At 44.0% G+C, this 26,244-nt stretch overlaps 1 protein-coding gene across 1 annotated transcript; it reads right to left on the reverse strand.

Annotated features, from left to right (window-relative positions):
• Nucleotides 1–4,294: 4,294 nt before the first annotated feature.
• LOC142663757 (oocyte zinc finger protein XlCOF29-like) lies at nt 4,295–6,226 on the reverse strand. The gene is made up of 5 exons (XM_075842587.1): nt 6,189–6,226; nt 6,006–6,116; nt 5,223–5,396; nt 5,017–5,140; nt 4,295–4,922 (listed from the first exon to the last, which is right to left on the reverse strand). Exons 1-5 carry the CDS (start codon nt 6,204–6,206, stop codon nt 4,726–4,728), a joined length of 624 nt encoding a protein of 207 aa, XP_075698702.1. The 5' UTR covers nt 6,207–6,226; the 3' UTR covers nt 4,295–4,725.
• Between the last annotated feature and the right edge of the window lie 20,018 nt (nt 6,227–26,244).

Below are 26,244 nucleotides of genomic sequence, written 5' to 3' on the forward strand. Positions count from 1 at the left end.
AAAGAGAAAAACACTGATGTATACAATATTACTTATAGGGAAAATCTCTACGACACATGGTTTAACCCTTCCGAAAGGGACTACACTTTTTTTTCACACCCCCATAAAAACTACTCGAGAATTGACTTTATTATGGTAGATCAATGGTTACTTCAACGAGTACTTAACCCTTCAATTGGCCTCATAACCTGGTCGGACCGTGCCCCGATATCAGCCCTTTTCAAAGAAAAATGTAACAATGTTCCCACCTCTCCCTGGCGGATAAACAATTCCCTTCTAAACAATGTAACTAGCAGCGACCAGATAGAAAAAGCACTGACCGACTTCTTTGATCTCAACGACGCTAAGGACACCTCAACTTTTAATAATTGGTGTGCCCATAAAGCCGTTATCAGGGGACATCTTATCAAATTGTCATCAACCGCCAAAAAAATAAGACAGTCCAAAACACAAGAACTGTTAGCAAACATTAAAAAACTTGAAGATCTCAATAAATCAGCAATGTCCAGAAAACTGGTTTTAGAATTAAAGCAATTGAGAAACCAACTCCACCAACTGTTATATCATAAATGTGAATATGCATTGAGAAGAACTAAGATGCGATACTACTGGCAGGGCAACAAGGCTGGGAAAATGTTGGCCAACAAATTCAAAAATAAAACTAATAAAACCAAAATCCCCTTTATTTTTGATAAGACAGGGGGAAAAATTATGAACCCTCAAAAAATAGCTGAATCCTTCGCTGACTATTATAGCAACTTATATAACCTTCACAATGACCCAAATACTATCCAACCCTCACAGCAGATGATAGATAATTTCCTAAAATCTGTTAAACTGCCTCTAATATCAAGTGAACAGCTAGCCAAACTGAACGCGCCCTTCTCACTTCTAGAAATTCAAATGGTTCTTAAACACCTCAAGATCAATAAGTTTCCCGGGCCAGACGGCCTAACAAACGAATATTTCAAAAATTTCTCCCATATTCTTTCACCACATCTGGTTTCAGTGTTCAACCAAGCAACAGATATTGGCACCTTTCCTCAGGAAATGCTTCGGGCCCTTATAATAACCTTACCCAAACCTGGCAAGACCCCAGATAAACCTGAAAACTTTAGACCGATATCTCTACTCAATAGCGATTTACTCTAAGGCCATAGCTAACAGATTTGTTGATATTTTACCAGCACTAATCAAAAATGATCAAGTCGGCTTTATTAAGAATAGACAGACAGTGGATGGCACCAGAAGGAATATAAATCTTCTCCATTATGCTGAAACACACAACGTGCCCTCTTTGCTCCTGTCGCTAGACACAGAAAAGGCATTCGACAGGGTGCATTGGGGATACTTGAAATCGGTGTTAGACAAAATAGGTATTACAGGTCCAGTTGGACGTGCCATCTTGGCTCTTTATTCGGGACCCTCCGCAGCAGTATATACAGCTGGCTTCCTGTCCTCTAGCTTTACAATCACAAATGGCACTAGACAGGGATGTCCACTCTCCCCACTGATCTTTGCCTTGCTCATGGAACCTCTAGCTGAAAAGATCAGAACATCCGATCTGATTAAAGGTATAACTATTGGTACATATGAACATCGCATAGGCCTTTTTGCAGATGACGTCATCATAATGTGCGCCTCCCCGTTGACATCTCTTCCAGAAATAGAAAAAATCCTCTGCAAATTCAGCAAAACGTCTTATTATAAAATTAACACAACAAAATCCCAAATATTAAACATGGGTCTTCCTAAGAAAACTGTTAAATATCTCAAAAATAAATTCCCTTTCAAATGGGTAGAGGGGGCCCTGCCCTACTTGGGTATTAACCTAACATTTCCTATCTCGTGCATGTTTAACCAAAACTACATACCTTTGCAAAAGTGTATAGAAGAGGATTTACGCAGCTACAAACATCACGGAGTGTCTTGGTTAGGTAGGATTGCAGCGATCAAAATGCTATCTCTTCCCAAAATACTTTATTTCTTTAGGAATGTTCCTATAAGTGTGCCTATAACTTATCTTACAAAGCTACAATCTGTTCTGATGAAATTCATATGGGGCAAAAATAAACAGAGAGTAAAGGCAGAAATTCTTTAGAAACCATTGCAGAAGGGGGGAATGGGTTGCCCATCAGTATTACAATATTACCGTGCCTCTATAATGGACCAATTAAAATCCTTATGGTCCAATGACATATCGAAGTTGTGGGTATCTACCGAATCCTCTCTATTAGGGAAAATACACATCTCGGATATTCTCACTGCTTCTTCTCTCTTTGGTACTCATGTACAATCCACGCATCCCACTATCAAAGCAATTATGGATTTGTGGAATAATTTTGTACGCAGAACTGACTTGTACTCAACAAATTATAATAAATCAAATGTTATTATCTTAATGGCCCATATACCAGACCTTGACATATCAAACTGGATGGCCAATGGCTTACATATATTGTCTAACTTATGGAAAAGGGACCTGTTCATAACCTTTGAAGATCTTACCCAATCCTATTCTGTACATAAACACGACTTCTATAAATACTTACAGATCAGACATGCGACTTCTTCTCTACCCTTTCCTCTTCCCTCCATATGCTCTCCCTTACACAAATGGATGACCTCCAACTCCGCATCCAAAGGCAACATCTCACACTGTTACAGACTGATACTCAGTTCATACCCTGACGCCCTTCAAAATTATACTCGGAAATGGGAACAGGACTTGAATATTACATTCTCAGAGAATCAATGGGCCCTAGCGTTTACTGCCATTGCTTCCATTTCAAGATGTACTAATCATATAGAAACTGCTAGAAAGCTTTTATATAGATGGTATCTCACCCCGTCGAAACTTTCTAGATACTACAATGTTTCAAATAGCTGCTGGAGATGTAACGCCGTAGGGACCATGAAACATATTTGGTGGGACTGCCCCCCCATTTTGGCTTTCTGGAAAAGAATTACCAAATTTTTATCTTCAATTTGCGGGTACCCGATAATTCTGAATGCACCCTTGACTCTTTTAACCATAGACGCAGATAACTTTGACTGGACACATAGAACAGTTATTTTACACACATTAATTGTAGCAAGGTCCAAAATTGCACAAAATTGGAAATCCAACAAAATTCCTACTATGTCGGAAATCATACAGGGAATTAATAACAACTGTTGGTTTGAATCCATGATTGCTTCCTCACTAAATAGGAAAAAGGTGTTCGATGATAGTTGGGATGTGTGGATTACCAGCCGCCATTGTAAAGCGTTACATTGACTCTTCATTCTAAGACTTCGCTGCACCTACATTCTATCTATACTGCCTAATTGTACAAATAATTGCGGAAATGTTAAAATGTTACATTTTGTTTTTCTTATTTTCTTTTCTTTTATTACCTTCAAAATCAAATGTTATTGACATATTTTTGAGTGATTGTAACTCAATGTATGCACTTCATTGCCATGTTATTTTATAAATTCACTTGAAAAAATTCAATAAAAATAAATGTGATAAAAAAAAAAAAAAAAGAAGAAAAACATTTCCCACATTCGGTGCAGGAGAATGGCTTCTCACCTGTGTGGGTTTTCCCATGGTTGACGAGACTTAGTTTATGAGCAAAGAGCTTCCCACAATCAGCACATGGATATGGTTTCTCCCCTGTGTGAACCCTCTGGTGTCTTCTAAGTTTTGATCCACTTCGAAAGCATTTTCCGCATTGTCCACATTGGAACGGCTTATCCTCGGTGTGAGTTTTCTTATGTTTATTCAGATAGGATTTTAGTGGAAAACATTTCCCACACTCAGAACATGAACACATATTATTGTCCTTACGATCTGTACTAGGTGAATTGACGCTCAATCTAATAGAAGAACATTCCTGGTGGTCAGAAGAATCGGATGATAAACCTGCACTAACAACCCTTGGAGAAGTGACGTTTTCTCCTGGAGAACCTTGAGTGATGTTGCCGTTGTCCAGTATACAGTCTGGAGATAAAAAGAGACATCCTTCCAAAATATTTTTGCTGTCCTCTCCATCTGTGAGAGCAAATGTAAAGATGTTAAATGTAAAGATCTCTTATCAAGGTGTCAGAGTAGAAAGTTATGACAATGATGATAGATGTCACAGCATTTCCAAGGATGGCAGGAGTCCAAAAGATGATGTTGGCTCCTCGTAGCCCCTACTGGACACTTCTCACATACCAAGGCTACCTGCTCATGATTGTTTGTATTTGCGTACTGCAAACAATGGATCCATTGTCCGTTTTTTTGCGGTACGACAGTATGTCCTCCGCATCCGTCCCATTTGTTCCATAGGTTTGACTTGAATGGGCGAGACCGAGCCACAAATACTGACAGGAACAGGACCTGCTCTGAGTTTTGTGGCCCGGTCCCACTCAAGGATCTGTGAAGAACATGGTAGTGTGCACGGAGCCATAGAAATGAAGGGGTCAGTCTGCCGTCCGTTACAATACGGATAGCACACTGACGAGAAGAACGGTCGTGTGCATGTAGCCTTAAGGAGAGTTCATAAAAAGAGATTGTTTTAGTCACTGAACAGTTTGTGGTTGTCGCTCACCTGGGTAGATATTGTTAGAAGTTTCTTCCTTATTGCACTTTTGATCCTCCCACACATACGCCTTGTATCCTCCGTCTACATTCTCAACTTTAATATGAATATTTCCCTAAACACTCACATAAAATATTACAAATTATTTCCTCAGTTAATGAGCTGAAATGTAACAAATTATTAGGTAATATTGGCAAAGCATGAAGTGCACATTCACCTTTATGGGATTTGACGAGACTTTGGTTCCACCTACGTGATGACCCTCTGGGACGTTGTGATATTCCTGTGGACAATCCCGGGAAAACACAGAACTGGGACATCTCTCTGATGGATTTCTCTTACTGGATATACCTGTAGGAGACACATACAGTGGAAGACATTGTTTATATGTAGTTATCAGGTGATGGGTGTATCTTGTGGACTGTCAAAAATGCTCTCCTCTTACCCGGTGATGTGAGGGGCCGGTGGTCCTCCATCATGGCGTCCCTGTACAGATCCTTGTGTCCTTCTATATACTCCCACTCCTCCATGGAGAAATAGACGGAGACATCCTGACATCTTACAGGAACCTGACACACAATGATACAGTCATCATCCCGACACCTTCATAGCGTTACTATATAATGTCCCAGCATTCCCGGTAGTCCTCACCTCTCCAGTCAGCAGATGAATGATCTTGTTGGTGAGTTCTAGGATCTTCTGCTCATTGTTTCTCTTAGGTATCAGTGAAGGCTCCGTGATGGTACTGGTCCATCTTCCAGACATGTGGGGACAGCTGTTGGGGGGTAGAGAGTCACCAGAAGTTTTCTTCTCTACTGAACAATCCTGGATATCGAGATGGAACATACAAGAGAATCAAAATGAACAGGAAGTTCTTAGTAAACATTTTGATTGTATAAGCCCACTTGCCTCCTCATGGCGACTTCTTTTAAGTGGGTGCCGCACCACATGGCAACCAGTGCCACCGCAACACCCCTCCTGCAGAGCGAGCAACACAGTCCCCAGGCTAAGACACCTTATGTTGTAGCCCACAGACCAGTCCATAGTAATGCATCCAAAGGATAACTGAATGCAACCACCACCAGGTAACTCAGTCCAGGTATAGAACAGGTGAATGATAGGTTATTAACCCCTTAATGAACAGCCTATTTTCGGTTTTTTCAATTTTCGTTTTTACCTCCCACCATTCCAAAAATCATAACTTTTGTAATGCGTGTCCACCGCGGACTGTTCAGGAAGGTGGAAGCAGCATTAGGGGGTCAGTCAAAATGCTAGTGGGCGCTACCTTCACACTATGCACCAGAGAAGATTTGTTACAGCATTTATATTTACAAATCAATTATGATGACGTGATCTTTTGCTTTTTCTATAATATTGTCCGTAGGATAAAAAGATAAGAGAAAGAACATATACATGAGTCCCGGATTATTTTACCTCTCCGGTAAGAAGGTAGATTATCTCCAGGGTGACGTTCAGTATCTTCTCCGTTATGTGTCCCTTATCCATCACAAAGAACAATGACGTGTAGATGGTTTCGAATGAGATCTACAAATAAAGAGATGATAACTAGATGATATAATTATGAAATGTTAAAGGGACACTCCGGCCAAAACTAACCTCTCCCATGTGCTGCATTCTGGTATTCCATGTGTCAGTCTCTCACCTGTTATTTATCTCTATATATCAGACCGGGATGGTTGCTTAGCAGCAGTGTGAATCCGGCTCGGTGACTACTATCTCTACTTTGGTCTCTGGAGATCTATGTGTCACCCGTCACAGGCTTCAGCAGTTTCTGTACCGCACTAGTTATACACAGGGGGAAACAGAAACTTCTATCATCAACTGCCACTGATACTTAGACAGGTTCCTGTCACACAGGTGTGGAAGAATATAGTGCAGCCTCCCTGTCTGTATACTTATGGTTTCTCAGCTTATTTAGAAGAATATAGAGAGCATAATAATCACAGTGTCCCCCAGCATAAAGAAATTATATGGTCTTTAGCTGGTCATGTGATTGATAGCAAAGCAGAGAGGAAGAGAAAGATGGGGAAATCTAAGAATAAAGATGGAGGCTTTTTTAAAGCACGGGCAAAAAGTAAGTACAGTATACATAAAAGAAGTGTAGAGTGATATATACAGGGGGGCGTGGCTTAGCGGCGTATGTGAGCAGACGCAGGAACCGGAGCTCCCGCTGCCGATATCCTGAAACACATCCTGTGGCTGAATTTCTCTAACGAAGACATACCTGTGCAGAGAGGGGAGAAGGAGGAGAACCTGGTGACACTATTCTGCAGAATCTGGAGGCTGTAATGACCCGTTCAAGGAAGTCTAAGGCGGCAGAGGAAGGTGAGCTGGGATTACAAGATGGCGCCGACATGTGCGTGATGGCAGAGAGCAGAGACTTGAGAGGGGCGGCGGCATCCCGACTGGAGCGCTTTGCCAGAAAGACACCAGTGAAGGCAGATGCTGGAGGAGAGATGACAGGAGGAGGGAAAAAGCAGGCAGGTTTCTCCGGGTCCAGATATGAACCGCTGCGGGCACAGGTGGACTCAGAGGAGGAGGAGGAGAATGGAGAAGATGTTGCAGGCAGCTCAGGAAGAGGGCTGGATCGAGGCCCGCACAATTCAAATAAGCCTGGGCCTACGTTGGCAGATGTTTTTTCGGCGGAAAGCCTATGTAATGCCACGCTAGCTAAACTCACTTGCCAGGTGGGCGGAATAAAGGAGGATATTTCCATAATACGGCACGATCTGCAGAAGGTGTCGGAGCGTACAACAGCGGTGGAAGGTAGAGTCAGTGATGTGGAAGACTGAATGCTGCCCATGAGGAGAGATGTAAATGCGGTAGCTGTGGATGTTACTTATTTGTTATCTAAAACGGATGACCTGGAGAACCGTCTACGTCGCAATAACGTACGGATGGTGGGAATACCCGAAAAAGTGGAAGGGTCCAATCCGGATTCCTATTTCGAAAAATGGTTACTGGAGGTGTTTGGCAAGGAGTCGTTGACACCATTGTTTGCGGTGGAAAGAGCCCATAGAGTACCAACTCGCCCGGGTCCACCTGGACGGCCGCCAAGACCTGTGCTGGTAAAGCTGCTTCATTATAAGGACAGAGATTTAATTCTTCGCCAGGCCCGGGAAAAGCAGGATATACGGGTGAATGGTGTGAAAGTGTCATTTTACCCGGATTTTTCTGTAGAGGTCCAGAAAAGAAGGATGCAATTTCTGGATATCAAGCGACGACTGAGAGATCTGCGTGTTCAATACTCCATGTTGTACCCGGCGAAACTTCGAGTTGCGGCGCTGGGATCTGTACAATTTTTTGAGAACTCAAAAGATGCGTTAAGATGGCTGGACAGTCACGAGGATCGCCTTCGTCAGAATCGAGAGGAAGCTGCTGCGTGATTGTCAGGTGGATGGTTGAAGAGGGGACTCTGCTTACTATGAAAAAGGAGGATGCGCCGCACAGAGGAATAAGGCATTGTTTTTTCTGCATTTTATTATTTTACTGTTCTAATTTGGGGCTGCAGCCTCTAGGTTTATAATGCTGAAGGAAAGACAGAGATGTCAGGTTAATTGAAGATGTTGGAGTCACTAAAATGCTATGTGTCTATGGTAGTAAGGTGGCGGGAGGTTTGTGGTTCTCAGGTTTATATTGTGGGAAAAGATGTGTTTCTGCAGTGTAAATGGGAAGCTGAACAGTCACATTGGTGGAGATTTCTTCACCAGCCCGGGCCCTCTTTGGAGGGTAAGTTTCTGGAATGTTGGGCGGGCTAGGGAGGGGGGAGGAGGGAGGAGAATGTTTTGGAGGGAAAGGGAGTTGGAAATGCAGTACGCTCTGATTGGCACTGGATTCAAGGGTAATGGCCTCTGTCAGATAAAAAAAATGGATAGATGGGGGGTAGGGTAAATCTTTTGTCCTGGAATGTGAGAGGTATGGGAGAGGCAACAAAACGGCGAGCTATATTTGACTTTCTGAAAGGGCAGTCTGCTGGAGTGATGGGACTACAGGAAACGCATCTTACCGCTGATACGGTGCAACAGACACATAGGGTGTGGATTAGACACAGCTTTCACTCCTATCATTCCACATATTCAAGGGGGGTTAGTCTTCTGGTTCATAGGGATGTACCTTTTTGCTGTTTGGCTTCCTTTAAAGATGGAGAGGGCAGATATGTAGGGGTACATTGTAAGTTGTTTAATTGGGAATGTATAATTGTGGTACTGTATGTACCTCCCCCATACTCGGTGGTTCCAATAAGAGAAGTGTTGGAAAGGCTGTCTAGTTGGCCGATGGTCCCGACTATACTTATGGGAGACTTCAACAATGTAATGGATATAAGACGTGATAAATTTCCAAAAGGGAGGGGGGTAGGTGAGGCTGTTCTGACGCGGTTTGGGAAGTACATGATAGAGGTGGGGTACACGGATATTTGGCGGGCAAAGTGGCCCTCTACTACGCAATATTCTTGTGTGTCATCTACTTATGGATCGTTGTCTAGAATAGATTTGATGTTTAGTAACGGGTTAGGGATTGAGTGTGTGGAAGGGGTGGAATATCTGCCAAGGTCACTGTCCGATCACTCCCCAATGATATTGAAAGTTCGAACTAGTCCGCAGATAGGGGGGCTAAGACTGCATTGGAGGCTAAATCCGTTCTGGATACGACTAGTGGGGGAGGAGATAATAACTGCGAGCTTGCAGGAGTACTTTGAGTTTAATAAAGGTACGGTACCTATAGATATCTTATGGGATGCTATGAAGGCGAATATCAGGGGGGTGTATATCCGGGAAATCACGACCATTAAAAATAGATCACGACAGGTGGGAAAACATCTACTGGAAAGGGTGACATTATCCGAGGAGACTCATGTAGCTAATAATACAGCAGAAACGAAGGCCCAGTGGAAGGTAGCCCTAAAATTACTAAAGGAACATCAACTAGAACAGGCAGCTAATAAAAGGTTGTTTTTGCAGCAAAAATATTATGAGGGGGAAATGACGGGCAGATTGCTGGCAAATATGGCTAGGCCTCAGCGGGAGGGTGCGTTCATCCACCAATTGCAGGACAAAGAGGGGACACTGGTTGGAGAAACAGGGGACATACTGGATGTGTTGAAATCCTTCTATACCGAGCTGTATCGTACGAGGGTAGATTATCCGGAAGATCTATTGACAGACTATCTAGAGGAAATGGAGTGGGTTACCTTAGGGGAGGAGGAGAGAGAGTGGCTGGAAGAGCCAATTACATTGGAGGAATTGCAGGAAGCAGTGAGTTCTATTGCTAATGAAAAGGCTCCAGGCATGGATGGTATACCTACAGAGATGTACAAAACATATGGGGGGGAGCTTCTGCCAGAGTTATTAGAGGTGTTCCAAGATAGTTTTGCCAGGGGACGACTGCCACAGACTATGTATGAAGCGGCAATAGTAGTCATTCCTAAAGAGGGGAAAGATCGAACACAGCCGGATTCTTATAGACCAATATCCCTGCTGTCGGCAGATGTAAAAATTTTGGCAAAGGTTCTGGCTAAAAGGCTGACAAGAGTGGTGACTAAGATAGTGGGCCCGGATCAGTCGGGATTTATGCCATCAAGATCTACAGCAGTTAATCTGAGAAGATTATTCTTGAATTTGCAGACAGAGGCTGCAGATACACAGGGTAGAGCAGTGTTGTCCTTAGACGCGGCTAAGGCATTTGATAGTGTGGAGTGGGGGTATCTGTGGGCTGTTTTGGAGCGGTTCGGATTTGGGAGAAATTTTATAACATGGGTAAAATTGCTGTATAAGGAACCGGTGGCTAGGATTCGAACCAATGGGCGGATGTCAGATTCCTTTAGACTAGAGAGGGGGACGCGTCAGGGATGTCCAGTTTCCCCACTATTATTCGCTCTAGCGATCGAACCTCTGGCAAATGTGGTAAGGCAACATCCGGGTATAGAAGGGTTTCGATGTGGGGAGCTGGAGGAACGCATAGCATTATATGCGGATGATATTTTACTATTCCTGGGAGAGATAGTTCGGTCACTGCCGTTGATAATGACCATATTGGAACGGTTTGGCAAATTTTCAGGGCTTCAAATTAATTGGAGTAAGTCGACATTGCTGCCACTCAAACCATTGGAGGGGCCACTGGTGGTGGGGGGAATTGCTGTACCTTGTGTTAAGGAATTTAAATATCTGGGGATTAAGGTCTCGGGGAGGGTGCAGGATTTTGTTGCGCTGAATGTGAAACCATTATTGGACAAACTAAAAGATAAGACCAGAATATGGCTTGGACTACCACTTTCAGCGCTAGGAAGAGCAAACCTGATTAAAATGATTCTGATGCCTCAGGTTCTTTATGTGGTGCATAATGCCCCAGTGTGGTTGCCTAAATATTGGTTCAGGAGAATACATAATCTGTTTAGGGACTTAGTGTGGAAAAGGGGGATCCCCAGGATTAAATTGGAAAAATTACAATTACCAACGGAAAAGGGAGGATTAGCTATTCCAAATGCGTGGATATATTACTTAGCAGGCCAAGCACAACATTTTAAAGGTTGGAAGAATAGGGAAGAGTGGGACTCTAGTGGGAAACTGGTGCATCATTTGAGTCGGGGCGAGGATATACTAGAGGCAATGGAGTCTCATAAACTGAGGAGGGAGGCGAAAGGGAAACCGACTCTGCTATTGATACATAGGGTCTGGTGGGAATGCAAAAAAATGCTGGGCGTTACTGGGTGCTCCAATTATATGCCTCTATGGGATAATCCATACTTATGGGAATTCCATATCTTGGACGGCTTTCAGGAGTGGGAACAAGCTGGGGTCAGATATGTATACCAGGTATATGAGGGGGGAAGTCTCAAATTGTTCTCACAGTTACAGGAGGAGTTTGGACTCCCACATCGGATGTTTTATCAATACCTCCAGTTGCGGCATGCGGCGCAGGCCCAGGGTAGATTGGTGGACTTGGGCTGCTCTACTATGGGAGTGATGGAGCAGGTATTGGGAGCAAAAGACACTAAAGGGATTATTTCTGTGATTTATGGTACATTACTTTCCAAATTCCTTGGAGATCCGATGGGGGTGATCAGATGCAAATGGGAAGAGGATGTGGGGAATATAACTGATGATGAGTGGGAGGAGATACTGGAATCGCCCAAAATGCTCTCCATTAATGTAGCACACAGGAGGTCACAACTTTTTCTCCTACATAGAGTGTACAGGACACCTAAGGTGTTAATGCAAATGAGACTCAGACCAACGCAGGAGTGTCCCAGGTGTTTGTTTGAGGGGGCAGACATGAAGCATATGTTCTGGAGTTGTCCGAAGCTGAATGATTACTGGAAGGAGGTTGGAGGCATGGTAGCGAGGGTATTTGGGAGAGATTTTCCGTTGGAACCTAAGATCTATGTGTTGGGCTGCATGGGGGAGGAGGGAGGTGATGGAGCTGAATTACTGGCCATAAAAAAGGTTTTGTATCATGCTAGGAAACTAATAGCAAAATATTGGTTGAATGCGGATCCCCCGGAGGGGTCTGAGCTAGTGGAATACGTTAATCACACGGTGGCATTGGAACATCGGATATACCTAAAACGTGGGGCAATACACAAATACGATAAGCAATGGGCAAAATGGGAACACAATTATGGCACTGCAGGGAGGTAGAATACACCTTAAGGTGGAATGATCAGGAGGCAAGTATGGATATATCAGTAGGAGGCAGGAGAGAGAATGGTTATAGGAGTCAGGGAAAGGAGGAGGTACTGCGGGGGGGGGGGGGGAGTTGGGATGGAGGGAAGTGGGAGTTATGATACATATAACTGTATATGTTGTACAAAACTGAAAATGTATTGACGGTTGGAACCAAGTTAATGTACATGAGATGTATGATATATGTTGTATTATTAATAAAAATTGGTTTGATTTAAAAAAAAAGAGTGATATATACAGCCAGGTGGGGGTGCAGACATGGAAAGTTGTGCTTCCACTGGAGCTCTTCTTTAATTTCTAGTTCCGTGTCTTTTGGCAGTAAGGAGAAAATACAGCATGTGGGAGGTGCGAGACAATACTATATGTATAAAAGTACGTGAACACCCCACCTAATTATTGAGCTTAGGTGTTTCAGCTTCACGCATTGCAAACAGGTGCATAAAATCAAGCCCACAGCCATGCAATCTCCAGAGAAACATTGCTAGTAGTATGGGTCGTACTGAAGAGCTCAGTGGCTTTAAACATGGCACAGAACAAGAACTGTGTGTCAGGAGCTTCATGAAATGGATTTCCTTAGATCGCCATGTACAATGCCAGGCGTCAGCTGGAGAGGTGTAAAGCACGTCGTTCTCTAGAGTGATGAATAACGTCTTGTTATCTGGTAGTCTGATGGGTGAATCTGGGCCTCTGAACGTTACCTACAGGAATACATAGTGTCTACTGTAAAATTTAGGGGAGGAAAGATAAATATCTGGGGATGGTTTTTAGGGTTTGGGCTACATCTCTTATTTCCATTGAAGAGTAATGTTAATGCTTCCACATAAGAAGACATTTTGGACAATTGTGGGAACAGTTTGGGGAAGGACCTTTCCTGTCCCAGCATGACTGCGCCCCTGTAAGCAAGGTCCATAAAGACATGGTTTGATGAGTTTGTTGTGTAGTGACTCGAGTGGCCTGCACAAAGGACCATCCAACACATTTGGGATGAATTATAACACGGGTTGCGAGCAAAACCTACTCATCCAATATCAGTGCTTGTCTGTGGGAATTTGTGCCCAATCAGCCAAAAAAAAAGCATCTGTGAGGTCACACTCCAAAATCTTGTGGAAAGCCTTCCCAGAAGAGTAGAGACTGTTAAAGCCGCAAGAGGGCAATGATCGAGAACGAGGGTTCATATGGCAGTAAAACTTCTACCGATCGCAAAATGATGGCATAACCCAACGATATGCCATCACTTTGTGTGATGAGAATATTCCGTTACTTCTTCAGTGGAGATCCGCACAGTAACAGCCAATATCCTATGGCCTTCCTCTATCTATCAGAAGTTTAGTCCAGATGGGCCTGAGCTGTCTATACGTGTCTGCAGGAACATGATCAAAAGATGGTCTCTTGGTTATGGCCATGTCAACTTCCAGCAGACGGTGAGTAATGGTCATTACATTGTGATATGTATCCGGTAATGTAATAAGTGGTGAAATATGACACCCGGACCCCACACCGATCAGCTGTTCGGGCTGCCTCCGGGCACCGGATGTTATGCTGGGTATGCAGGGCTTCATACACTGTATAGCGGCCATGCTGCAGAACTGCAGCTCCAGTCACATTCACAGCCGCTATACTGTGAGCCATCTGCTTCCGGAACGGACCCCCATCAATGATATACCGATGACCTATCCTGTGGAAAGGTCATCAGTATGAAAAACCGCCCCCTGCCCGGACAACCCCTTTAATTCTGGAGCACTGAACTCTCTTTAGCCATGGGAACCTTCCAGTATTAGGGTATGTGCACACGGTGAGAGGCTTTTACGTCTGAAATGACAGACTGTTTTCAGGAGAAAACAGCTGCCTCGTTTCAGACGTAAATGCTCCTCCTCGCATTCTGCGAGGCTTCTCTGACAGCCGTAAATTTTGAGCTGTTCTTCATTGAGTTCAATGAAGAACGGCTCAAATTACGTCTGAAAGAAGTGTCCTGCATATAATGTATATAAGTGTCCCGCATATAATGTATATAAGTGTCCCGCATATAATGTATATAAGTGTCCCGCATATAATGTATATAAGTGTCCTGCATATAATGTATATAAGTGTCCTGCATATAATGTATATAAGTTTCCCGCATATAATGTATATAAGTGTCCCGCATATAATGTATATAAGTGTCCCGCATATAATGTATATAAGTGTCCCGCATATAATGTATATAAGTGTCCCGCATATAATGTATAGAAGTGTCCTGCATATAATGTATATAAGTGTCCTGCATGTAATGTATATAAGTGTCCTGCATATAATGTATAGAAGTGTCCTGCTTATAATGTATATAAGTGTCCTGCATATAATGTATATAAGTGTCCCGCATATAATGTATATAAGTGTCCCGCATATAATGTATATAAGTGTCCCGCATATAATGTATATAAGTGTCCCGCATATAATGTATATAAGTGTCCCGCATATAATGTATATAAGTGTCCCGCATATAATGTATATAAGTGTCCTGCATATAATGTATATAAGTGTCCTGCATATAATGTATATAAGTGTCCAGCATATAATGTATATAAGTGTCCTGCATATAATGTATATAAGTGTCCTGCATATAATGTATATAAGTGTCCTGCATATAATGTATATAAGTGTCCCGCATATAATGTATATAAGTGTCCCGCATATAATGTATATAAGTGTCCCGCATATAATGTATATAAGTGTCCCGCATATAATGTATATAAGTGTCCTGCATATAATGTATATAAGTGTCCCGCATATAATGTATATAAAAGTGTCCCGCATATAATGTATATAAGTGTCCCGCATATAATGTATATAAGTGTCCCGCATATAATGTATATAAGTGTCCCGCATGTAATGTATATAAGTGTCCCGCATATAATGTATATAAGTGTCCCGCATATAATGTATATAAGTGTCCTGCATATAATGTATAAGTGTCCCGCATATAATGTATATAAGTGTCCTGCGTATAATGTATATAAGTGTCCCGCGTATAATGTATATAAGTGCCCTGCGTATAATGTATATAAGTGCCCTGCGTATAATGTATATAAGTGTCCCGCATATAATGTATATAAGTGTCCTGCATATAATGTATATAAGTGTCCCACATATAATGAATATAAGTGTCCCGCATATAATGTATATAAGTGTCCCGCATATAATGTATATAAGTGTCCTGCATATAATGTATATAAGTGTCCCGCGTATAATGTATATAAGTGTCCCGCGTATAATGTATATAAGTGTCCCGCATATAATGTATATAAGTGTCCCGCATATAATGTATATAAGTGTCCCGCATGTAATGTATATAAGTGTCCTGCATATAATGTATATAAGTGTCCCGCATATAATGTATATAAGTGTCCCGCATATAATGTATATAAGTGTCCCGCATATAATGTATAGAAGTGTCCCGCATATAATGTATATAAGTGTCCCGCATATAATGTATAGAAGTGTCCCGCATATAATGTATATAAGTGTCCTGCATATAATGTATAGAAGTGTCCCGCATATAATGTATATAAGTGTCCTGCATATAATGTATAAGTGTCCCGCATATAATGTATATGTGTCCCGCATATAATGTATATAAGTGTCCCGCATATAATGTATATAAGTGTCCCGCATATAATGTATATAAGTGTCCTGCATATAATGTATATAAGTGTCCCGCATATAATGTATATAAGTGTCCCGCATATAATGTATATAAGTGTCCCGCATATAATGTATATAAGTGTCCCGCATATAATGTATATAAGTGTCCTGCATATAATGTATAAGTGTCCCGCATATAATGTATAAGTGTCCTGCATATAATGTATAAGTGTCCTGCATATAATGTATATAAGTGTCCCGCATATAATGTATATAAGTGTCCCGCATATAATGTATATAAGTGTCCCGCATATAATGTATATAAGTGTCCTGCATATAATGTATATAAGTGTCCCGCATATAATGTATAAGTGTCCTGCACTTCTTTTGACGAGGCTGACAGCTGTCAAACGACGACGCGTAAAAATACAAACGACGACGCGTAAATGACAGGTCGTCGTATTGTAGCCTTATTTTCAGACGTAAGACGAGGCATAATACGCCTCGTTTACGTCTGAAAATAGGTCGTGTGAACCCAGCCTTACACTTGAAGATCTCTGACCAAAAATGGAGCCAACTCAGCGTTCTGTAAACAAGTCAACTTTATGGTCGAGTCAGGTAATGTCCTTGTCAGAGGTTATAATGTTGTCGGTCATTATAATGCCTGAACTGAAGTGTCCACATCTCACCTGACCCAGCTGCTCTCCAGACACTGATACCTTCAACATGCTCAGAACTGACGCTGTGCCGAGAAAATCCTGACAATCCACCAAAAACTTTCACCAAATATTTGTTATCAATGCCAGATTAGGGGCCGTTCACATATGACCGTTGCTCCTGTCAGTTTCCCTCCGGCGTGTTGCAGAACAGCCATAGTGAAACTGATGCTAGAACGGATCCCATAGCTTTCTATGGGATCTGTCCTGGCACAGGGAACATCAGTTGTGGCTCCGTACAGTGATAGACCAGTGCAGGAACCAGGATCCAAAAACGTTACCTGCAGTGTTTTTTTGTCTGGCTCCCAGGATGTCCGGCGCCGTATCCTATCTATTTTAACTGTGGCCGGATGAACGCCAGGTGCTGCCGCATCCACCTTCCAGCAGCACCCGGCGGAAAGGCGGCCAGGGGTATGTCCCGCTGTCAACTGTATCTGCATCCTAAGGATGCAGATAGAGTTGAACCCAATTCTGAAGCAGGGAACCATCAGCTCCCTGCTTCAGAATTAGTTCAGAGCGGAGAAGCAGAGGGAGCTCCTCCGCTTGCTGAGGACTCTCTGGCCACAGCGCTACCTACGGGGAAGCCCTTGACGCCACTGTCCATATATGGACAGTGACGTCAGTGGCTACGGATTGGGCGGAATCCCCGTTGCCGATGATCTTGGCTCCTAGAGGAAACCCCTGAGGTTAATGTCCATATTTGGACATTGACGTCAGGGGTCTCCTCCTGGAGCGGAATCTCTGGCCAGAGTCGGCAAGGGGATTCCACTCAAGGAGTAGACACTGACGTCAATGTCCATATATGGACAGTGGCGTTAGGGGGTCCTTATGGAGGCAATCCCCGGCCACAGCATTGGTAATGCTGTGGCCGGGGATTCCGTTTGAGTAACCCCTGACGCCACTGTCCCTATATGCTAGAGGGAGCTTGAGTGGTGCTATCTACAGGAGAAGGGGGGTAGCGCTACAAACAGTGGAGGTGACGCTATCTACAGGGGGGCGCTGTGTGGCACAATCTACAGTGGGCGCTGTGTGGCATTATCTACAGGGGAGTGTGGCATTATATACAGAGGGCACTGTGGCATTATCTACAGGGGGTGTGGCATTATATACAGAGGGCACTGTGGCATTATCTACAGGGGGTGTGGCATTATATACAGGGAGTACTATGTCATTATATACAGAGGGCACTGTGGCATTATCTACAAGGGGTGTGGCATTATATACAGGGAGTACTATGGCATTATATACAGAGGGCACTGTGGCATTATATACAGGGAGTACTATGGCATTATATACAGAGGGCACTGTGGCATTATCTACAGGGGGGGGTGACATTTTCAGACCCTAGACGACCTTTTTGGTGGACCATTGTGGTAAAAACTGATGTTAAATACGGATGACAACGAACGACAACTGAAGGTTTTGTAGTAAAAATTGTGAAAAAGTCTGATGCAACTGATACATTTTTGAATCGGTTTTTGCATCAGTTGTAATCACTTGAGACAAAAAAACTGATGATGATTCAATTGATATATGTGAACGCACCCTTAGATGGAACTTCAAACAATGTAACAGTGGCCATCAGCTGTTAATCAACTGTTATGGGGGACTTTGACTGTTGCTGTTATGTGGGCACTGTGATTGTCACTGTTATGGGAGCACTATGGCTGTCACTTTCCTGGGGGAGAGTTGGTTGTCCCTGTTATGGAGGACTTTGACAGTTACAGTGCCCACATAACAGCAACAGTCAAAGGCCTCCATAACAGGGACAGCCAACTCTCCCCCAGAACAGTGGCAGCCATAGTGCTCCCATAACAGTAACACTCACAGTGCCCACATAACAGCAACAGTCAAAGGCCTCCATAACAGGGACAGCCAACTCTCCCCCAGAACAGTGGCAGCCATAGTGCTCCCATAACAGTAACACTCACAGTGCCCACGTAATGGGAGCACTTTGGCTGTCACTGTTCTGGCAGAAAGGTGGTTGTCCCTGGTATGGGGGCCCTTGACTGTTGCTGTTATGGGAGCACTATGGCTGTCACTGTTCTGGGGGAAGAGGTGGTTGTCCCTGTTATGGGGGCCCTTGACTGTTGCTGTCATGTGGGCACTGTGACCGTCACTGTAAGGGTATGTGCACACGACCTGTTTTCAGACGTAATGGAGGCGTTTTACGCCTCGAATAACGCCTGAAAAGACGGCTCCAATACGTCGGCAAACATCTGCCCATTGCCTGCAATGGGTTTTACGATGTTCTGTTCCCACGAGGTGTAATTTTACGCGTCGCTGTCAAAAGACGGCGCGTAAAATTATGCCCGCGTCAAAGAAGTGCAGGACACTTCTTGGAACGTATTTGGAGCCGTTTTTCATTGACTCCAATGAAGAACAGCTCCAATTACATCCGTAAAAGACGCCGCAAAAAACACGAGTACATGCAAAAACGTCTGAAATTCAGGAGCTGTTCTCTTCTGAAAACAGCACCGTAATTTTAGACATATTTTGCGCTGTCGCGTGAACATACCCTTAGGGTATGTTCACACGGTCTATTTTCGGACGTTTTTTCCGGCCGTAAACTAGCAAAAAGCGGCCGAAAGATCGAAAGCAGAAACATTGATTTCAATGGGAAAATGGTGTTCTGTTCCGACAGAGAGTTTTTTGCAGCGTTTATTTACGCATAAAAAAACAGCCGCGAAAAAGAAGACAGGTCACTTCTTGGGACGTTTTTAGAACCGTTTTTCATTGATTCTAGCGAAAAAAGCTCCAAAAACGGCCGTAAAAAAGCAGCGAAAAACGCAGTGAAAATCGCGAGTGGCTTAAAAAACTTCTGAAAATCAGGAGCTGTTTTCAAGGGAAAACAGCTCCTGATTTTCAGACGTTTTTTGAGCCACTCACGTTTTTGCGACGTTTTTATGGCCGTTTTCTGATCTGTTTTCAATAGTCAATGAAAAACGGCTCCAAAAACGCCCCAAGAAGTGACCTGCACTTCTTTTGACGAGCCGTCATTTTAAGCGCCGTATTTTGACAGCGACGCGTAAAATTACACCTTGTCTGAACAGAACATCGTAAAACCCATTGCAAGCAACGAGCAGATGTTTGTAGGCGTAATGGAGACGGTTTTTCAGGCGTAAATCGAGGCGTAAGGCTGGGTTCACACAGAGTTTTTTGCAGGCGGAATTTCTGCCTCAAAATTCCGTTTGGAAGTTTAAGGCAGATTTTCCTCTCCCTGTACGCCGATTTTCACTGCGTTTTTCGCCCGCAGCCATTGAGCGCCACAGGCATAAAACGCCGCGAAATACGCTTTCTCTGCCTCCCATTGAAGTCAATGGGAGGTCAGAGGCGTAAACGCCCGAAGATTGGGCATGTCGCTTCTTTTTCCCGCGAGGCGGTTTTACCGCTGGCGGGAAAAAGACACCTCCTCCTCCCATTGAAATCAATGGGAAGAATTTTCGAGCCGTTTTTGACAAGTCTTTTTGGCGCGGTTTCCGCATCAAAAAACTTGTCAAAAAAACTCTGTGTGAACATAGCCTAAAATGCCTGAATTACATCTGAAAATAGTTTGTGTGAACATACCCTTATGGCTACACTGGTGTTAACACGGTTACATAGGAGAGGGGGGTGTCACAGGGGCTCTGAAAAAAGATCAAATATCTGTTTTATATCTCCAAAAAGTGTGAGGTTTGATTCTGGAACATGTAAATGGTAATAATATAATAATGTTATGTCATAGCGCCACCTGGTGGCCATAGTACAGACTGCGTTCATCATCCGCCTGATAAGCATTTTAGTAAAAATCTCACATACAAAGAAGCTGAATATGTTTATACTACGCGCATCATGCGTCACACACTGACACGTAATAAACGGACAGGAAAGATTCTGACTGTAAATACCTGAATGATTGCCTCGCTTCAACCCAGAAGTCATAAACGTCATTTCCTGTTTGTGTGTTCCAGTCATTTTTCTTCCGGGTACTCAGATGGCCTACCAAGACAGTTGCCACAGTGACCACACGAGGCCGCTGTTGCTACTGCACATCTTTTGTGCTGTCTGCATCATATAAAACTAGGTCTATAAATTCCCTGCAGTATTGCTATATTATTGATTAATATATACCATATCGGAATAACTTGAAAGTAAAAAGTTCCCTGCAGTGACCACACGATGGCGCGCTGCTGCTCCTTGTATCACTAGGCTGCCTGCATTAAATTGAATTTAGTGAGCATTTCACAGCATTGACCACACAATGGCGCTGCTGCTCAGCGTATACCTAAGGCAGCCTGAATTACATTGAATTTATTGTGCATTTCTCAGCATCGACCACACGATGGCGCTGATGCTCAGCGTATCACTAGGCTACCTGCATTATATTGAAATTATTGTACATTTCTCAGCATCGACCACACGATTGCGCTGCTACTGCATGAATTACATTGAATAAAGTGAGAATTTCCCAGCATTGATCACAAGATGGCGCTGCTGCACAGTGTATCACTAGGCTGCCTGCATTACATTCAATTTAGTGAGATTTCTCAGCATTGACCACACGATGGCGCTGCTGCTTAGCGTATCACTAAGGCTGCCTGCAATACAATGAATTTAGTGAGCATTCCCCAGCATTGACAACACAATAGCGCTATTGCGCCGTATAGCCAATGCAGCCTTCCATAAGTAATAAGGTCGTAAAATATAGTCAGTAGTACCAGTGATGACCACATAATGGCGCTATTACTTCATCCATGAAAGTAAACAGTTCCCCGCGGTGACCATACCGTGGCGCTCTACATTATACTTTGTAAGTTTTTTCCTGCAGCGCATCATCTATAGAGGCTGTTCCACTTGCATTATATAACTAGACGAGACACTAGAGTCTGCTGAGGGGCGTAACTAGGAAAGACTGGGCCCCATAGCAAACTCTTGGCCCGGGACCCCCCCTTATAAATAGTGCCCCCTGTAGAATGTGCCATACAGCCCCCCTGTAGACAGTGCTATATAGCCCCTCCTATAGACAGTGTCACCCCATTTGTAGATAGCACCCCCACCTCTCCCTTGTAGAATGCCATAAAGCCCCACTGTATATAGTGCCACACAGCCCCCCTTAGTAGAAAGTGCAGCACAGCCCCCCCTTAGTAGATAGTGCCACACACAGACACCTGTAGATTGTGCCACACTCAGCCCCCTGTAGATAGAGCCACATCCCTCCCCCTTGTAAATAGTGCCATACAGTTCCCCCATGTGTATAGTGCCACACAGCCCCCCTATGTGTATAGTGCCACACAGCTCCCCCTTGTGTATAGTGCCACACAGTCCCCCTTTGTGTATAGTGCCACACATCTCTCCCCCTTGTGTATAGTTCCACAAGGCAATGGCGCATCCGAGAAAATTGTATCAGCCAGGGAGATGTCACTCAAACATGGAAAGGTGGGTTTGGAGGCAGGACTATGTGACTCGTGAGGATATCGGCACCGCTCCATGACCCTCTAATGAGTAATTTGCATATAGTGTGCGTCGTTTTAAAAGTGGATTTTAAGGATTTTGCTGTATCTGAAAAAAACATACAGGGGAATACTGTCAGATCATGTATTAACGCATGGTGACGGTTCAAGGGGTTAAAACTACCAGACAGGTTCCCATGAAATATACAATGAATTGAGAAAAATGCCATCTGCCCTACAATTTTGTTATAAATATATCCTATATAATTACAGCTCCAGAACCAAGCTCTGACATATATACAGCACCAGAACCAAGCTCAGTACATATATATACAGCAATAGAACCAAGCTCAGTACATATATACAGCAATAGAACCAAGCTCTGACATATATACAGCACCAGAACCAAGCTCTGACATATATACAGTACCACAACCAAGCTCAGTACATATATACAGCACTAGAACCAAGCTCAGTATATAAAAAGAGCACTAGAACCAAGCTCTGACATATATACAGCACTAGAACCAAGCTCTGACATATATACAGTACCACACCCAAGCTCAGTACATAAATACAGCAATAGAACCAAGCTCAGTACATAAAAAGAGCACTAGAACCAAGCTCAGTACATAAAAAGAGCACTAGAACCAAGCTCTGACATATATACAGTACCACACCCAAGCTCAGTACATATATACAGTACCACAACAAAGCTCAGTACATAAATACAGCACTAGAACCAAGCACAGTACATATATACAGCAATAGAACCAAGCTCTGACATATATACAGTACCACACCCAAGCTCAGTACATATATACAGCACTAGAACAAAGCCCAGTACATAAAAAGAGCACTAGAACCAAGCTCTGACATATATACAGTACCACACCCAAGCTCAGTACATAAATACAGAACCACACCCAAGCTCAGTACATAAATACAGAACCACAACCAAGCTCAGTACATATATACAGCACTAGAACAAAGCTCAGTACATAAAAAGAGCACTAGAACCAAGCTCTGACATATATACAGCACCACAACCAAGCTCAGTACATAAATACAGAACCACAACCAAGCTCAGTACATAAATACAGCACTAGAACAAAGCTCTGAAATATATACAGCACCAGAACCAAGCTCAGTACATACATACAGCACTAGAACCAAGCTCAGTACATAAATACATCCCCAGAACAAACCTCAGTACATAAATACAGCACCAGAACCAACCTCAGTACATAAATACATCCAGCACCAGAACAAAACTCATTACATATATACAGCACCAGAACAAAGCTCAGTACTTACATACAGCATTAGAACCAAGAGTAGTACATATATACAACACCAGATCAAATACAACTCAATTTAGTGCAACCCCTGCCGTATAGGTTTGTACGGTGTAAAACTACAGCTCCCAGCATGGCCTGAACATGGTGAGGATATTCTGGGAGATGCTGTTTCACACAAAAAATATCATACCACCCATCATCTCGCTGCAGATCATACAGGGACTACAGTGCTGATTAGAGGCAGAATAAACATTCACATTAAGTGACTCACCGGTGACGTCTCAGATTCGAGTTCTTCTCTTCTCCCTCCGGTCCAGACCTCTATGATGGATTTCTACCGGCCATGACCCATTTCTGCAGTTTTCCGCTCAGATATCTTCAGCTTCTCACTTCCAAAATTCTCAACACCTCTAAATATAATAAAGCACCATACACTGCACCTCTAACTATAATAGCGCCATACACTGTGTCCCTGATTATAATCGTACCATACACTGTCACACACACCGTGCCCCTGTAAATAGTGCCCCCATAGCCCCCTATAAATAGTGACCCCCATAGAGCCTCTGTAGAAAGTGACCTACATAGAAGCCCCTGTAGATAGTGTCCCACATACAGCCCTCTGTAGATAGTGCCAACATATGGACTCCAGAGCTGCAAGGCAATAGTGCTAACCACTGAGCCACCATACATATAGCTTCCCCTATAGACAGTGCCCAATGTATAGCCCACATCTGTAGATAGTCTCACATATAGCTCCCCCTGTATATAGTGTCCCAAATATAGCCCACCCCTGTAGACAGTGCCCTACATATAGCCACCCTGTAGCTAGTGCCCCACAGGTAACCCACCCCTGTATATAGTGTCCCACATATAGCCCACCCTTATAGAAAGTGCCCGAAAAATAGCTCCCCTATAGATAGTGCTCTACATATAGCCCAGCCCTGTATAGTCTCACATATAGCTCCCCTGTATATAGTTCCCCGCATATAGACCCCCTGTATATAGTGGCCCACATCTCCACATATAGACCCCCCTGTAGACAGTGGCCCAAATATAGACCCCCTGTATGTAGTGGCCCTCATATAGACCACCCCAGTATAAGGTGGCCCAAATATAGACCGCCCTGTATATAGTGGCCCACATCCCCACATATAGACCCCCCTGTATATAGTGGCCCACATCCCCCACATATAGACCCCCTGTAGATTGTGCCCCACATCCCCCACATATAGACCCCCCTGTAGATTGTGCCCCACATCCCCACATATAGACCCTCCCCTGTATATAGTGCCCCACATCCCCACATATAGACCCCCCTGTATATAGTGGCCCACATATAGACGACCCCCCTGTATATAGTGGCCCACATATAGACGACCCCCTGTAGATAGAGCCCCCACTATAGATAATGCTACTCACAGATTTATGAGAAAAAAACTTTACATACTCACATGACCCCGTTCCCACCCTGTCCGCTGACAATGCAGACATGCTCTCTTCTGAGCGGGTCTGCAGGAGCTGAACGACGCGTCGTTCAATGACGCTGATTGGCGGGGCAGAATTACTTGCCCCGTCAATCAGCACCTTTCAAGCACGGAAGCGGCGCGATGATGTCATCGTGCCGCTAGCCAATCAGTGTGATTGTAAGGCGCTGAATGGTCAAGCACGAAACATGCCCGGCCATTCAGCGCTAATGCATGTATTTGACTGTCGCTAGTATCGGGATCCCCTCCGGTGGTAGCGATGTCTACGGGCATGAGAGGGCCTGTGTCGTCCTGCCCATACTTGTTAGAGGCTCGGAGGCGTGGGCCCCATAATAGCAGCACTACCGCTGTACTAGCCATAATGGCTGCTAGCGGCGCCACCGAGCATATGGGGGGAGCGTGTCAGCTGGCGGCACTGGCCCCCACAAGCCGCGGGCCCCGTAGCGGCTGCTACCGCGGTAGTTACGCCAAACAGTCTGCTGCTACTTTTCTACAACAAACCAGCACAGACGAGACACCACAGTCTGCTAATCATGTGTAACAATAAAGATATGTTCACACGCAAACGCAAAATACGTCTGAAATTACGGAGCTGTTTTCAGGCGAAAACAGCTCCTGAATTTCAGACGTAATTGCAAGAACTCGCGTTTTTCGCGGCGACTTTTACGGATGTAATTGGAGCTGTTCTTCATTGAAGTCAATGAATAACGACTCCAAAAATGTCCCAAGTAGTGTCCTGCACTTCTTTGTCGCGGGTGCCGTCTTTTGACAGCGACGGGTAAAATTACAGCTCGTCTGCGCAGAACATCGTAAAACCCATTGCAAGCAACGGGCAGATGTTTGCAGACGTAATGGAGCAGTCTTTTCAGGCGTAATTCGAGGCGTAATACGCCTTAATTACGTCTGAAAATAGGTTGTGTGAACATACCCTAACAAGACATACAAAACACCATAGTCTGCTCCACCTGTACTACAATAACTTGACAGACAAGACACTGCAGTCTGCTTCATCTGTATTACAATTACACGACATAGTCTTCTTCACCTGGATTACATTAGGGGACACACTGCAGTCCACATATCCGGCACCTCACTGGAAGACCGACGTGATACTGAAGCCCCTACCCCCGTGTATATAGAAGTAGAAGGTCGCTGCTCAGATTATACACGAGCGGTCACCAGCAGACATCATAGCTGATCTATAGAGGATGTGGCGGCTCTGAGAAGAGCCTTTGTGTTGTGTAAGATGGAGCAGAGCAGGAGCGGAATTAACCTCCGAAGCCGTAGAGAGTGCGGCCCTGGCGTTTGAGCGCGTACACCACGTCCATAGCGGTGACGGTCTTCCTCTTAGCGTGCTCGGTGTAGGTGACGGCGTCACGGATGACGTTCTCCAGGAAAACCTTCAGGACGCCGCGAGTC

This window comes from Rhinoderma darwinii, chromosome 11 (assembly GCF_050947455.1).
Source record: "Rhinoderma darwinii isolate aRhiDar2 chromosome 11, aRhiDar2.hap1, whole genome shotgun sequence".
Taxonomy (NCBI): domain Eukaryota; kingdom Metazoa; phylum Chordata; class Amphibia; order Anura; family Rhinodermatidae; genus Rhinoderma; species Rhinoderma darwinii.